At 51.1% G+C, this 11,480-nt stretch overlaps 1 protein-coding gene across 6 annotated transcripts in view; it reads left to right on the top strand.

Moving 5' to 3' along the window:
* The first annotated feature begins 3,036 nt into the window (after positions 1 to 3,036).
* The window catches only part of DOCK11 (dedicator of cytokinesis 11), an 81,223-nt gene continuing 72,779 nt past the window's right edge, over positions 3,037 to 11,480 (top strand). For all 6 annotated transcript variants that reach the window (XM_017818693.1, XM_017818721.1, XM_017818703.1 and 3 more), the window contains exon 1: positions 3,037 to 3,207. In XM_017818693.1, coding sequence (XP_017674182.1) covers positions 3,106 to 3,207 — 102 coding nt within the window. In that variant the 5' untranslated portion in view covers positions 3,037 to 3,105. The remainder of the gene's footprint in view (positions 3,208 to 11,480) is intronic.

The following is an 11,480-nucleotide window of genomic DNA, read 5'->3' as shown; positions in this document are numbered from 1 at the left end:
AAAAAAAAAAAAAAAAAAAATATTTTTCCTTGATGCATCCTCTGTGCTATAGCGCTTCTGGTAAGTGGGAAGGATTCTACTATCAGACTAATACAGTGTCCTCTGCAAACCTTCTTTTCTTGTAGTCGGTGCTGTCCAGCAGATCTGGGGAGGAGGTGGCAAAAAGAGCTGTTTCAGCCAGGTTGGCTGTACCTTCCAGTGCATATCCTCACTGAGCACTACAAACTGGTGCTGCTGTTCCCCCTCTGATCAGTCAGGCAGGTGTGGGATCAAAGTGACATCAGGGACCTCAAGTCTGTAGCCTCAATGGAAAAGTGGAAATGTTAGCACGGTTGAGTCTGTGAGTTCCCCGTGGTAGACTGTGTTCAAGAAAGTTTGGTCATCTGAGGCAGTGTAACTCCTCAGCACCTCCAGAATGCCCATGTGTGTTCTTGGCCGCCTTTCTTTCCTGTAAAAAAGGAGATGAAAACTACAATCCTTGCAACTTTGGGCTTGTCCATCGCAGCAGTGCTGTGGCTGCTGTCATCTTGGTTTAACACTCCTTGTGCTTGAGACTCTTATTCTGATGTTTCTGATGTTCCCAAGAGGGAGTCACAGCTTTCTGCGAGCTCTTTTCATGTGATGTGTCCTTCCCATTGCTTCTATTTTCCTTTTGTTTTCATGCTTTGCTTCAAAAAACAGCTCCACTGTTCACTGGTCTTCCCTGGCTGCGGAGCTCAGTTGAGTAGGACGCTGATGGGCAGCTGATCAGATGCAGCCCCTGGCTGGCACCAAACCAAGCTTGTAATCTTAGTAGGAACCCTTTGCTTCTGACTGGATAAAAAATGGGGTGGGTGCTTTAGGGAGGATTTTATTTCTTGTCAAGTGACTTGTCACAGCTCTCTTCTCCTCAGCCCCTGGACAAACACTCTGGTTCTCAGAGCTGTTCCTAAATGTCTGGAAATGGCCACAGTGTTGACTCCAGTCATTGGTGCTGTGCTGGCTTGTGCTCTCCTGCAGTGCCCAGCCTGCTCTGAGGAGCCACAGGGGCCAGGGGTTCTCCCCAGCAGCCAGGATAAACAGGGCTACCCCATTCTGTGACAAACATCATGTTACCTGTCCTCTTGAGGCCAGGTGAATGAGACCTAACAATTTTATTTGCCAGTTCATTGCAGTGCAGTCTCTAGAGCTGTGTACTGTGGTGATCTGAACTGGCTGGTAAAATCTCTCCAAGAAAGATCATGGGTGTAGGGATAAGGAAGTGAACCTCAGTGCACCGCTGCTGGAATTGTGCGTCACAAAGGCTTTCGCTTCTTAACTTAGGTTTTGAAAAGCTTTGTGAAAATGCAAATTCTCCAGCTCATCAACTCTTTTTTTTTTCTGTCCCTCATTTCATAGATATTTGATAATTAACAATAAACTTTTGGATTTGTTTTGCCTCTGGTGTAAAAAATCAGAGCAATGTTTCATACGAAATGGTGTCTGCTGCCCCTTCAGTGAACTGCTAAAAAGCAGAACAATAACTGGCTTGCATGCTTTAGAAGTCACAAATAACATTTTGAATGGCTTGGATCATAATAGCTGTATTCATTACCCCCTACAGATTGGCTCCCATAATCAAAACAATTTCTCTATATGTTGTGTGACTTACAGCGTGCTTATAATTCCAGTGAGATCCTTGTAGATAGTATTTAATCAGCCATATGGCACAATGTGTGTAAATTCCTCAAGCATATGACTATATGGCAACTCTATTCAATTCAGCATCTTGCTGTGAAGATACAACACAATGAAATAAAAAAAATTATAAGGCTTTAATGTACAAAACAAAGGATCAGCAGCTCTCTGTTGTAATTTCAAAATCACCATCCTTAAAAGCAGTGTACAATGACAAAGTAACAAGGACTGGGAATTAAGTCCTAAGGAACCTTCTCTTAAATCCTTACTTCTTGCTTTTGCAGCTGGGCAGGCACAGGGGATTGTGGCCTCTCTCATCAAAGCACTTTCCTGTAGCAAACCCTATAGGTTGGAGATTTTCTGGTTTAATCCCTGATGGCAACTCAGCCCCAGCTGTTCCATCCCTTCCCCCCAGTGGGATGGGGGTGGGAGAATTGGAAGGGTAAAAGTGATACAACTCATGGGTTGAAATAAAGACAGTTCAATAGGTAAAGCAAAGCCCCACACATAGGCAAAGCAAAACAAGGAATTAATTCACCACTTTCCATGGGCAGGCAAGTGTTCAGCCATCCCTAGGAAAGGAGGGCTCCAGCAGGCGTGACTTAGGAAGCCACTCTGAAAGTCCCCACTTCCTCCTTCTGCCCCAGCTTTATACCAGGAATATGATGGCATGTGGTCTGGGATATCCTTTGGGTCAGTTGGGGTTAGCTGTTCTGGCTGTGTCCTCTCCCAGCTCCTTGTTGTACTGGTGGGCTTGGGGTGAGGAGCAGAAAAGCACTTGACTCTCAGCAGTAACGAAAACATCCTAATTATCCACACTGTTTTCAGCACAAATCCAAACCACAGCCCCATACCAACTACCGTGGAGAAAATTAACTCTATCCCAGCCACAATCAGAACAGAGATGCTCAGTGAAAAGATCTTGCCCTGGATCCAGCTTAGCCTGGCAGGAACAGCCTGTAAAGCAGCGATGCACCTTGGGCAGAGCCACACGGAGACCACCAGCCCAAATGGACCGGTGTCCCATTCGGCACCGACCCTCCGCGGGGTATTGTTCTCAGTGTCCAGCCACTTAAGCCGGAGGCTGCTGCCCTCGGGTGAGCCCCGGCACCTGTGCCCTTGTCTGGGCAAACCGGGGCTGCGTCCGCGGAGCTCCACGGGGGAGCATCCCCTGCGGTGAGCGGGGACACGGTCTGGCCGTGCCAGGCCAAGGCACCGCCCCACCCTGGGGCTTTCCGTGTGTCCGTGGCCGGCCCGGGGGCACCTGCGGCGGGGACAAAGCGGGGCCGGGCGGGGCGGGGCGAGCAGGGACCCTCCCGGGCCCGCCCCGCGGCTCCGCCCGCCCCGGCCCGGCCGCGCCCGCCGGCAGCGAGGGAGGGAAGCGGGGAGGCACCAGCCCGCGGATCGGATCGGCTCGCCTGGGTTTGGCTCGGCTCGGACCATGTCGCCATGTCGGAAGTGAGGAAGTTCACGAAGCGGCTCAGCAAGCCGGGCACGGCGGCCGAGCTGCGGCAGAGCGTGTCCGAGGCGGTGCGCAGCTCCTTCGTGCTGGTGAGCGCGGGCACAGCCCGGGCGGGGCCGCGGATCCCGCTCGGCGCCCGGGAAGGGGCAGAGCTGGGCAGGGGATGCGCCGGGGGAAGGGGCAGAGCTGGGCAGGGGATGCGCCGGGGGAAGGGGCAGAGCTGGGCAGGGGATGCGCCGATCGCGGGGAGAGGAAGAGGAAGGGGCTGGGTAGGGGCCGGCGAAGGGGCAGAGCTGGGTCGGCGCTGGGCAGAGCGGGGGATGCTCAGGGCGCGGCGGGGCAGGGTTTGGGAAGCGCTATGAGAGAGATGGGCGGGCGCGGCTGGGCAAGGCAGGGGATGGGGAAGGGATCCCTCTTTGGGATCCTCTCCGTGTGTTTGTGCCGTGCCATCCCACCTGCCGTCACCGCGCCCCTCAGCACCGCTCAAAGCTGAGAGGAGCGCAGGGAAGCGGCACTTTATCCACCTGGCGTGAGTTAGTGTCTGGGTGGTGCGAGCAAGAATTAACGGGAATCTGTCGGTCCAGGGCACTGAGCAAACAGGTAACAGAGCCCACCTTCCACAGGGTGCAGGCAGCGTGAAACTGGCACATAGGTAGGGCAGGACTGAAGGGCACGGCCTGGCAAGGTGAGAGAGAGGCACGGGCATTGGCGTAAGCCGGGAGCCCGCAATATCCCGGGAATCGCGCTCCAGTGTCTGGGGTGAACGTCACGTGCGTTATCAGATGGGTTTCATCCCCGCGTGTGGGATGCTGCAGCAGGTTGTCTTTGTTGTGCTCACAGCTGTGCAAACGTTAGCGCTGTGCCCTGGGAGGATGCCGGGGTCAGCTCACAGCTTCCCAGGGCTTTGTTGGATGGATTGCACTGGTGCTCATTGAATTACTCTAGCATGTAATCAACTTTGACCTTGACTCTGATGGAAGGAAGGTTAGTCAATGGGATATGCAGAAAGTGCAGTACAAGTTCAGGGAATAATTCCTATTAGTTCTCTACTATTAGATTAAATGGCTTGTGCTGTTAAACAAATTGAGGGGTTTGAACAAATCTTTTAAAAACACAGTTTTCTTGAAAATTTACTGATTTCTAAAGCTGTAAAAAAGCCATGGTGATAATCCAGTCTGACTTCCTAGTGCTAGTTTTGCTTCCAATGTGCGGTTGTTCAGGGATCCTTATGGGCTTACATGTGATTTGCTTTCCCTCTTTCATCAACAGTACACAGAGACAAATGTTTTGTACAAGCTGATGGAACCTCTGATTAAAAATGAAATTGCGTGTATAGGACCAGAAGAGCTTTGTTATCCTACAGGCAAATGGTTACTTGGCACCTGTGCCAGGAAGCTCAGGGAGGGAAGGGGTGAGTGGGAGTGTCAGAAAGGGAAGGGATGGGTGGGACTCTAGATGAAGATAAATAAAACCCTGACAGGAACCGAAAGAAGCTGTCAGAGTCCAGCATCCATCAGCAGCCACTCTCTTTCTGATCCTTTCTAGTGTTTCATTGCCCACACTGCCCCTGCCAACTTCTCTGTCTTTCTGGCAGGCAAATCCCCAGAGCTGCTGTGCTGTCTAGTGTGTTGGCAGCCAATTGCCAAAGGAGGATGAGGGCAGGTGTCTCTGATCCCTAGGTCTTGGCAGACTTTCCCGCTTTTGGCAGTTCAATAGCAGTGGATAAATCCCAGCACTTCTGCATCACTAGGAAGAGCTGTAAGAACACTGCAGTGATCAAGGAGTGGGGACGGAGCTGGCACAAGGTTATAGGACTGTCTCAGAGGGCGTTTTTGCCACCCTCAGTAATTAAGGTTAAGGTTCATGCTTTTCAGGTTATTCCAAGAAAAGGTGGTTCCTCTCCATCTGTTAGTGCATTGTCCTGTGAGGAAGGGATGCCTGTGCACTGGTGTGCTGGCTGTTGGGAGGGTGCAGAGAGGATTCTGGGAAATGATGATGGAGAGAGGGGGAGACTGAAAGCTTGTAGTTTCTGATCCTGATCCCAAGGTGAGGCTCAGTCTTGGTGCTGATGGTGCACATCCCCTACCCATGTGCCTCCTCCTTGCCATGGGCAACGTGGGGGAGATCGAAGGGCCCAGCATCAGGAGTGTGCCAGCAGGCTGTGGTCCCAGCTGTGCCTCACCCTGAAGCAGTGCTGAGCTCACCAATGGCCCATGGATATGTGGGGAGCAGGGGCTGGTGCTTGGTGACTGGACAGAGCAGGCTGGCACCATGTGGTTCTGTGTGTCCCACGAGCTGGGACTTTCTGAAGCAGACTGGAGTTGCACTAGAGACTGCCTGGCAGGATCCCATCCCCTTCCTGCAGCCTGGACACAGCAGGTCAATAAAAAGTCAATAAAAGCGTGTGAGTAGTTTAATGCTCTTCAGGCCCTGGGGAACACCCTGCCTGTCCCTCTGTGATCCTGTCAGGTGCCTTGTCTGTCTGCTTGCCTTGGGGCAATCTAGCTGAAAGCATGGGGATCTGTGGTGGTGAGCATGGATGAGATGAAGAGCTAATGCTGCATGTTCCAGAGCACACACCTTCATCCACAGGAGGAGTGGGCACTATAGGGCTCTTTCAATGTGTTGGTTGAGCTCAACACTTTTGGCATTCAGGGCACTCCTTGAGACAAGGAACCGTCTGGAGTAAGAAGACATTTGTAGTCAGTGAATGAAATCCTCATAAATGAAAACATCTCAGTGAAGAAAGCTTTTAACATCATGGAAGTGGTCAGCCTGTACAGAGCCACAATTTGTGCATTAAAGGAGACGCATCTCCAGCCAGGAGCGCCGTGCTCCTGCAGGGCCAGCCTGAGCCAGAGTGATGTCTGCAACACTGCGTTTCCAAAAGTGCTGCCCTGCAGATGCAGTGAAGCCTGTGTCATCTTATTTCTGTTCCTGGTTTTCCATTTATGACTCTCTAGTGCAAGGAGAGTATTTATGCTTCTCTTTGGTTTGCAGAGCTGGACTGAAGTTGGTGGGAGTTTGGTTGTTGACTTTGGCAGGGCTTTGCTCCTTTGTGCTTGTGAAAGGGAAGTGTTGGATATGGTGGTGGCTGGACATCAGCAGCGAGGGGAGGTTGTCCCTTTCCAAGGTGTCCTGGAGTACCTGTGTTCACCCATTGCCCTTTGGACCAGCTGCTAGGATGCAGTTAGAGCTGTTCCTGTTGTGGTCTAAACAGAGCTGTAACCTGGAGCTGTAGTAGTGAAAGTAAGCACAGGCTGTGTTGGGGAGCTGGGAAGCACTTTGGGCCCTGTGGGAAGCATGGGGAAGGATGAAGTACAGTTCACTTTGGGCTCTGCTGCTGTTTCCAGTGTCCCAGCTGTCATTCTGGCCTTGCATCACGTTCACAGACGGGCTGTGTAGGGGAGGTCTGGGCTCGGAAGAAAGAGTTCAGTGGGAATCCCTTGAAAGCAGGCACAGCCCTGCAGAGCAGCTTGGGGAGTGCCTGGGGTGCCGCAGGCAGCCGGGCTGTGTGGGAACCCGGGTTCTCTCTGTGCGCTTTTCTTCCCAAAGCTGCAGGGCAGATTGTATCAATTTCAGCTTTGAATGCTCCCTGATGTGCGCTACTGATTACAGCTGGGGATGGAGTTTTGGCAGACTAATTGACAAACAAGGTCACTGTTTAAACAAACAAATTTAGTGAAAGCATTAGTTGGCAGGTGGGATAAATGACTTGCTAGAAGATAAAGAAAAATTTTAGGATTAGGTTAAAGAAAGGAGCAGTCAAAGCCCAAGTGTGATAACTTAAACCATTCTGAACCAAGAGATGACCTGCAACTTAAACTTTGGGGCACCGACAGTATAATACTGTGTTAGAAGTGCAACTTCAGAGCTGAAGTGCTGATGATACCTGGGAGAGGCACCTGAGCTAGAGCTCAGGAGAGCAGCCAGGGCCTTTTCCAGTGGAGGGACATGGGTGATTTTGGCTCAGACCTTCAATGCAATCTCCCTCCTCCCACGCTCTCCACACTGAGGATGTTGCTGAGTAATAATGGGAAAGTTGAGCAGCAGGGCAGGAGAACCCTGCTCCAAGTCACTGGCTGATGTGGGACCTGAGCAGTCACAGAGCTCAGACACTTGTCAGCAGGATGCACATGTGTGCTCAGGTGTGTGGTCCTCGTTCTGATGGAGGTGTTTGTGCACCTCTCCTTCATGAAGTGCAGTGGGGCATCATAGAGTTGAGCCATTTAAGAGCACATGTGTGTGAATGAGATCTCAAGTGTTGTGGCACTGACAGGACAATAGCAAAGGCTCTTCTTTCTGCCTCAGGATCAGATCAGCTGCAGGTGGTCACTTGCTTCTGTGTGGTTGTAAGGCCAAAACTGAGACAGAGTCTCCCTGTGCCTCCCCTCTCTCTTTGGAAGTGATGTTCAGCAGTGGCTCAGCTCCCGCAAGGAGAGAGTTGTGTCTCAAGCCAGTTGCAAGTTTTCCAGAGGTGTCATCTTCTGTGTCGTGACAGAGAAATAAAATGTGTGGGAGACACGAGATCAGAGCAGCAAGCACTTGACAAAACTCAGATGATGCATTTTCCCACAGTGCTGCCAAACCTACTCATCTGGTGGCAATTTTAAGTCTCGCACAATTAGTCTGATTTTCTTTAGATCAGTTCTATACAGATTAACTAAAGATGCATTTACTGCTTTGCCATAGAGATTTACAAAGGGTGCAGAGCCAGAGCATCTTATCTAAGAAGGAGCAGCTGCAAAGGATTTGCCCACACTGAGTGTCAGCCAGCCCAGTGGAGCATCTCCAGGCACCCCAGGGCAGAGATTGGTGGCACCCAGGCACACTCAGCTCTTGGCCACACCTCTGCCAGCACAGAAACTCCCAGCAAGTGTGGGAGAACCTCTGCTTGCAAACAACTGCATCGATCCTTGCCATCCAGAGGTATCCAAGGCGAGTGTCTGCTCTCTGTGTTATGTGGTGCTGTGGGATGTGCTCCCTGAAACCTCGCCGTGAGATGGTGGGCAGCGTGCCAGGAGGAGATGGGTTTTGTTTGATCCTGGCTGGGCTGGGTTCATATGGGTGGCTCAGTTTCAGTCAGTTACAAAAAGGAGATAAAAAGTGCCTTAATAGTGATACTTAAGAAGGTTTTGACTGGAGGCAAAAAGGCATTTTGTTCTTTCTGTGGGTTTTTTTTTTTTCAGCTTAAACTATATTATTAGTGCCTCAATTTATGCTCATGCAGAGGAAATCAGCTTTCTGCATACAGCCCTCTTTTAATAAGCTAAATTCACTTTGATCAATGTGAAGCCTGTTTATATGCAGCGTTTGTAGTGATCTTGGCGCTCAAGAGAGACACGGAATATATGCGTGTTCCCCCTGGGGGTTGTCAACATGCTGTGTTTGCACAATTTACATAGAGAAAGAGACATATATGAGGCATGGGAGGAAACTCTGCCCCTGTGTAAGTGGGTGGGAGCTTTGCAGTTGGTTCAGCCAGGGCAGGATTTGCCTACTGTGGCCGGGTGCCTCCAGAGCCGGCCACCACAGCTCGCTGGGGTGGCTTCTGTGGAAGTGTTTGCGGAGAGAACTGTTTTTCACAGGGGCTTATTCAAGAAAATGCTTAAATGCATTCTTGGAATTAATCACATGCTTTCCTGACTTGGGGCTCGTGTGCTGTAAGGGGCTGGATTTAGCCCAGTGCTGGCTTAGTGCCGTGGCATGGCCCTGGGCAACCTGTGCCAGGGAAGTGGCTGGGTTTGCTCCTGCCTGAGATCACACCACTTGTGGAGTGGATGAGGGGCATGGGTTGATGGAGAAGAGCAAGGCTCCAAGTGACCTCTGCAGCTATTTGTGGCCAAATCTCTGGCATATCTCCTACTGATACCCAGTCCCAAAGAGATGGGGCAATTCTTGCTCCCCACGAATGCCTGTGTGCTGAGGAATGGCTGCAGGAGGAGCTTCAGTCAGTGTATCCATTTCTCGAGGCTTTTGGAGTTGACGACAAGCTTTTGATGGGCAATAAATCTTATCCTTCCTAAGTCATCATTTAAATGTGTGTGTCCTCCCACCCATTATAGGAAAAGCACTAGGAGAAGAACAAAGCATCCAGGCCTTACGTGTGTGTACCTCTTATCACATTTTGTTAGCTGGGGTTTTAGCACTTGCTGGGCTAGGCAGAGAGTGGTTTGTTGTGTGCCAAGGACAGTATCATAAAAATGCAGGTGTCCCTGCATTGACAGCATCTGCCCCGACCCACCACTGTCAATGCAGTGAAACGCCTGGAACAGATGGTTGGTGGTGGTGCCTGCAGCTAATGCCAACAATGCAGTGGGGATTTGGTGCACTCAGAATCCACTGAGGGGGATGGCTCCTGGGCTTTGTTTCAGCCTCTTCTGTATCTGGAGATATTTGCAGATATCTCCCCCAAGGACCACGAGCATTTGAACCAGGACTACCTGCTGTAGTGTATAGTGTAGTGTCCTTTTCTGTATGCAGCTGGATGGCTCTTTCATCATTTCACTTAGCCCTTTGCACGCTGATTTATTATATCTAATGATGCGAAAATGCACAAAGCTTTTGACATTTCTGTGGCCTGAGAATGCAAGTCACGGTCACACACAGAGCTGAACAGCAGCCAGGCATGGGGCACACGTGTGCTTCAGCATCCCCGGTTAATTGGCCTCCTCACTCCTGCTTTGTCCAAGGAAGAAAAGAGTAGTTTCATATACCTTTGTGACCATTGCTGTCATCTTAAAAATGCTGGAATATGTTTCCCTGCCACCAACTCTTTCCATCTCTTTCATTCCCTTAAAAAGTACAAATCAAAGCTCTCCCTTTGCTGGCTCCTCTTTCCTTCAACACAGCCCTCACTTATCTTTACAGTTTTTCCCTGCCTCCCGCTGCTTCTCTAATGGGGTCAGGGCTGCTTCTTCCTGACCCCTTTCTCACCCCTCTCTCCTTTCTTGCTGAAATGCAGTTTCTTCTCTCCCTATTAATATCCCCTGTCACAGGGCTGTTCCTGGGAGTGGTTGCATCTGGAAGGAGACCCTGTGTGTTTTGGTCCACAGTGCTCTCTCATCCTGCTCTTGGCTCCATGCTGAGTGACATCCCCTCTGCAGCCTGGTCCCTCTGTCCCCAGAATGAGGCCAGAAAAATCTCCCCTGTGCAGTATTAGGACCTGGTGATGGCAGAGTGCTGTACATTGCTCCGTAGCAGCCATACATGTACCTGTTTTGGCAGGAGTCAGGACCCTGGGATGTGGGCTGGATGGCAGTGTCTGTGTGAGGAGCGAGGCCCATCTCCCAGAGGTCTGGAGGAAGCCACAGCACAGAATGGCAGCTGACTCCATGTCTGCCAGGGCTCTGTCAGCCTGCCAAGCCCATGGTTCTGTGGCTCAGTCCTTGGGGACATGGGGGTTAGCTGGAGCAGGGACTCGAGGGAAGTGTTGTGCCAGCCAGAAAGGGATGGAGGGGCATAGGGACATGAGAGGCTTGGCAGGAGCTGGGTTTGTGATAGGAGCAGGTAGAAGAGATATGGTTGGGAGAGGGAAAGGAAGTCTTCCATCTCTTGGAGGGAGGTGATAGCACTGGCTGGGGTGGGCTGAATGCCTGCAGACCTGGTGTTCAGGAGGCAAACCCAGCTGCCGACAGACAACCACTTTCCATGGCAGTTTGGGGCTCCAGGAAAGTTGTGCTGGACTCAGACAGATTTTCCTCACAATTCTGCCTTTCCCTCTGTGCCTGGGGAGCCCTGAGCACTCCCTTGTCCTGTTACATGATGCTGGAGCTTGTATGGATGTCTGTACCTGGGGAAACGTTGAGGTGTTTCTGTTGACAGCAGCATTTTGTCTATGGGTGGGTTGAAGCCTCACAGAGCCCATCCACAGCCCCTCCTGCATTTGCTGGGGAGAACAGAGTTTAACTCTGCAGCTGCTGCAGCTGTTTGCACCTGTATCCAATGCCTGCAGCCAGAAAATGGAGCATAGATGAGGCTGAGACAAACAACTTCCTGAGCTGCTTAAACCACCGCTGACATCTTTGGGTTTGACTGCACTGCTGGGGTGTTTGCTGTGTTGCTGAGGCAACTCAAAACTATCTTGTAACTTCCTGCTCCATTTTTCCCCAGTGTTGCTCTGTGGGCTTGAACAAGTCCCTTCACCCCGTCCCAGCTCGATGAGGAGTGTTCTGCCTCCTTGCCTTCGGGCAGCAGCTGCGCAGTTGGCTTGGCCCCATGTGCAAGTGGTTTCTTAGTGAAAAACAAGAGTTTAAGACAGACAGGAAAGGGAGGGGTTCTGTTTATGTGCCATTAATTGCTTTAAGATGTTCTGAAGCTGGCTATTATGGAACTGGATGCTAAATATAAAACTGATACTACA

The sequence above is a fragment of the Lepidothrix coronata genome, unplaced genomic scaffold (assembly GCF_001604755.1).
Source record: "Lepidothrix coronata isolate B3197 unplaced genomic scaffold, Lepidothrix_coronata-1.0 Scaffold2, whole genome shotgun sequence".
NCBI lineage: Eukaryota > Metazoa > Chordata > Aves > Passeriformes > Pipridae > Lepidothrix > Lepidothrix coronata.
Note: the sequence above shows the minus strand (reverse complement) of the source record. Positions and strands in the feature narration are given on the sequence as shown.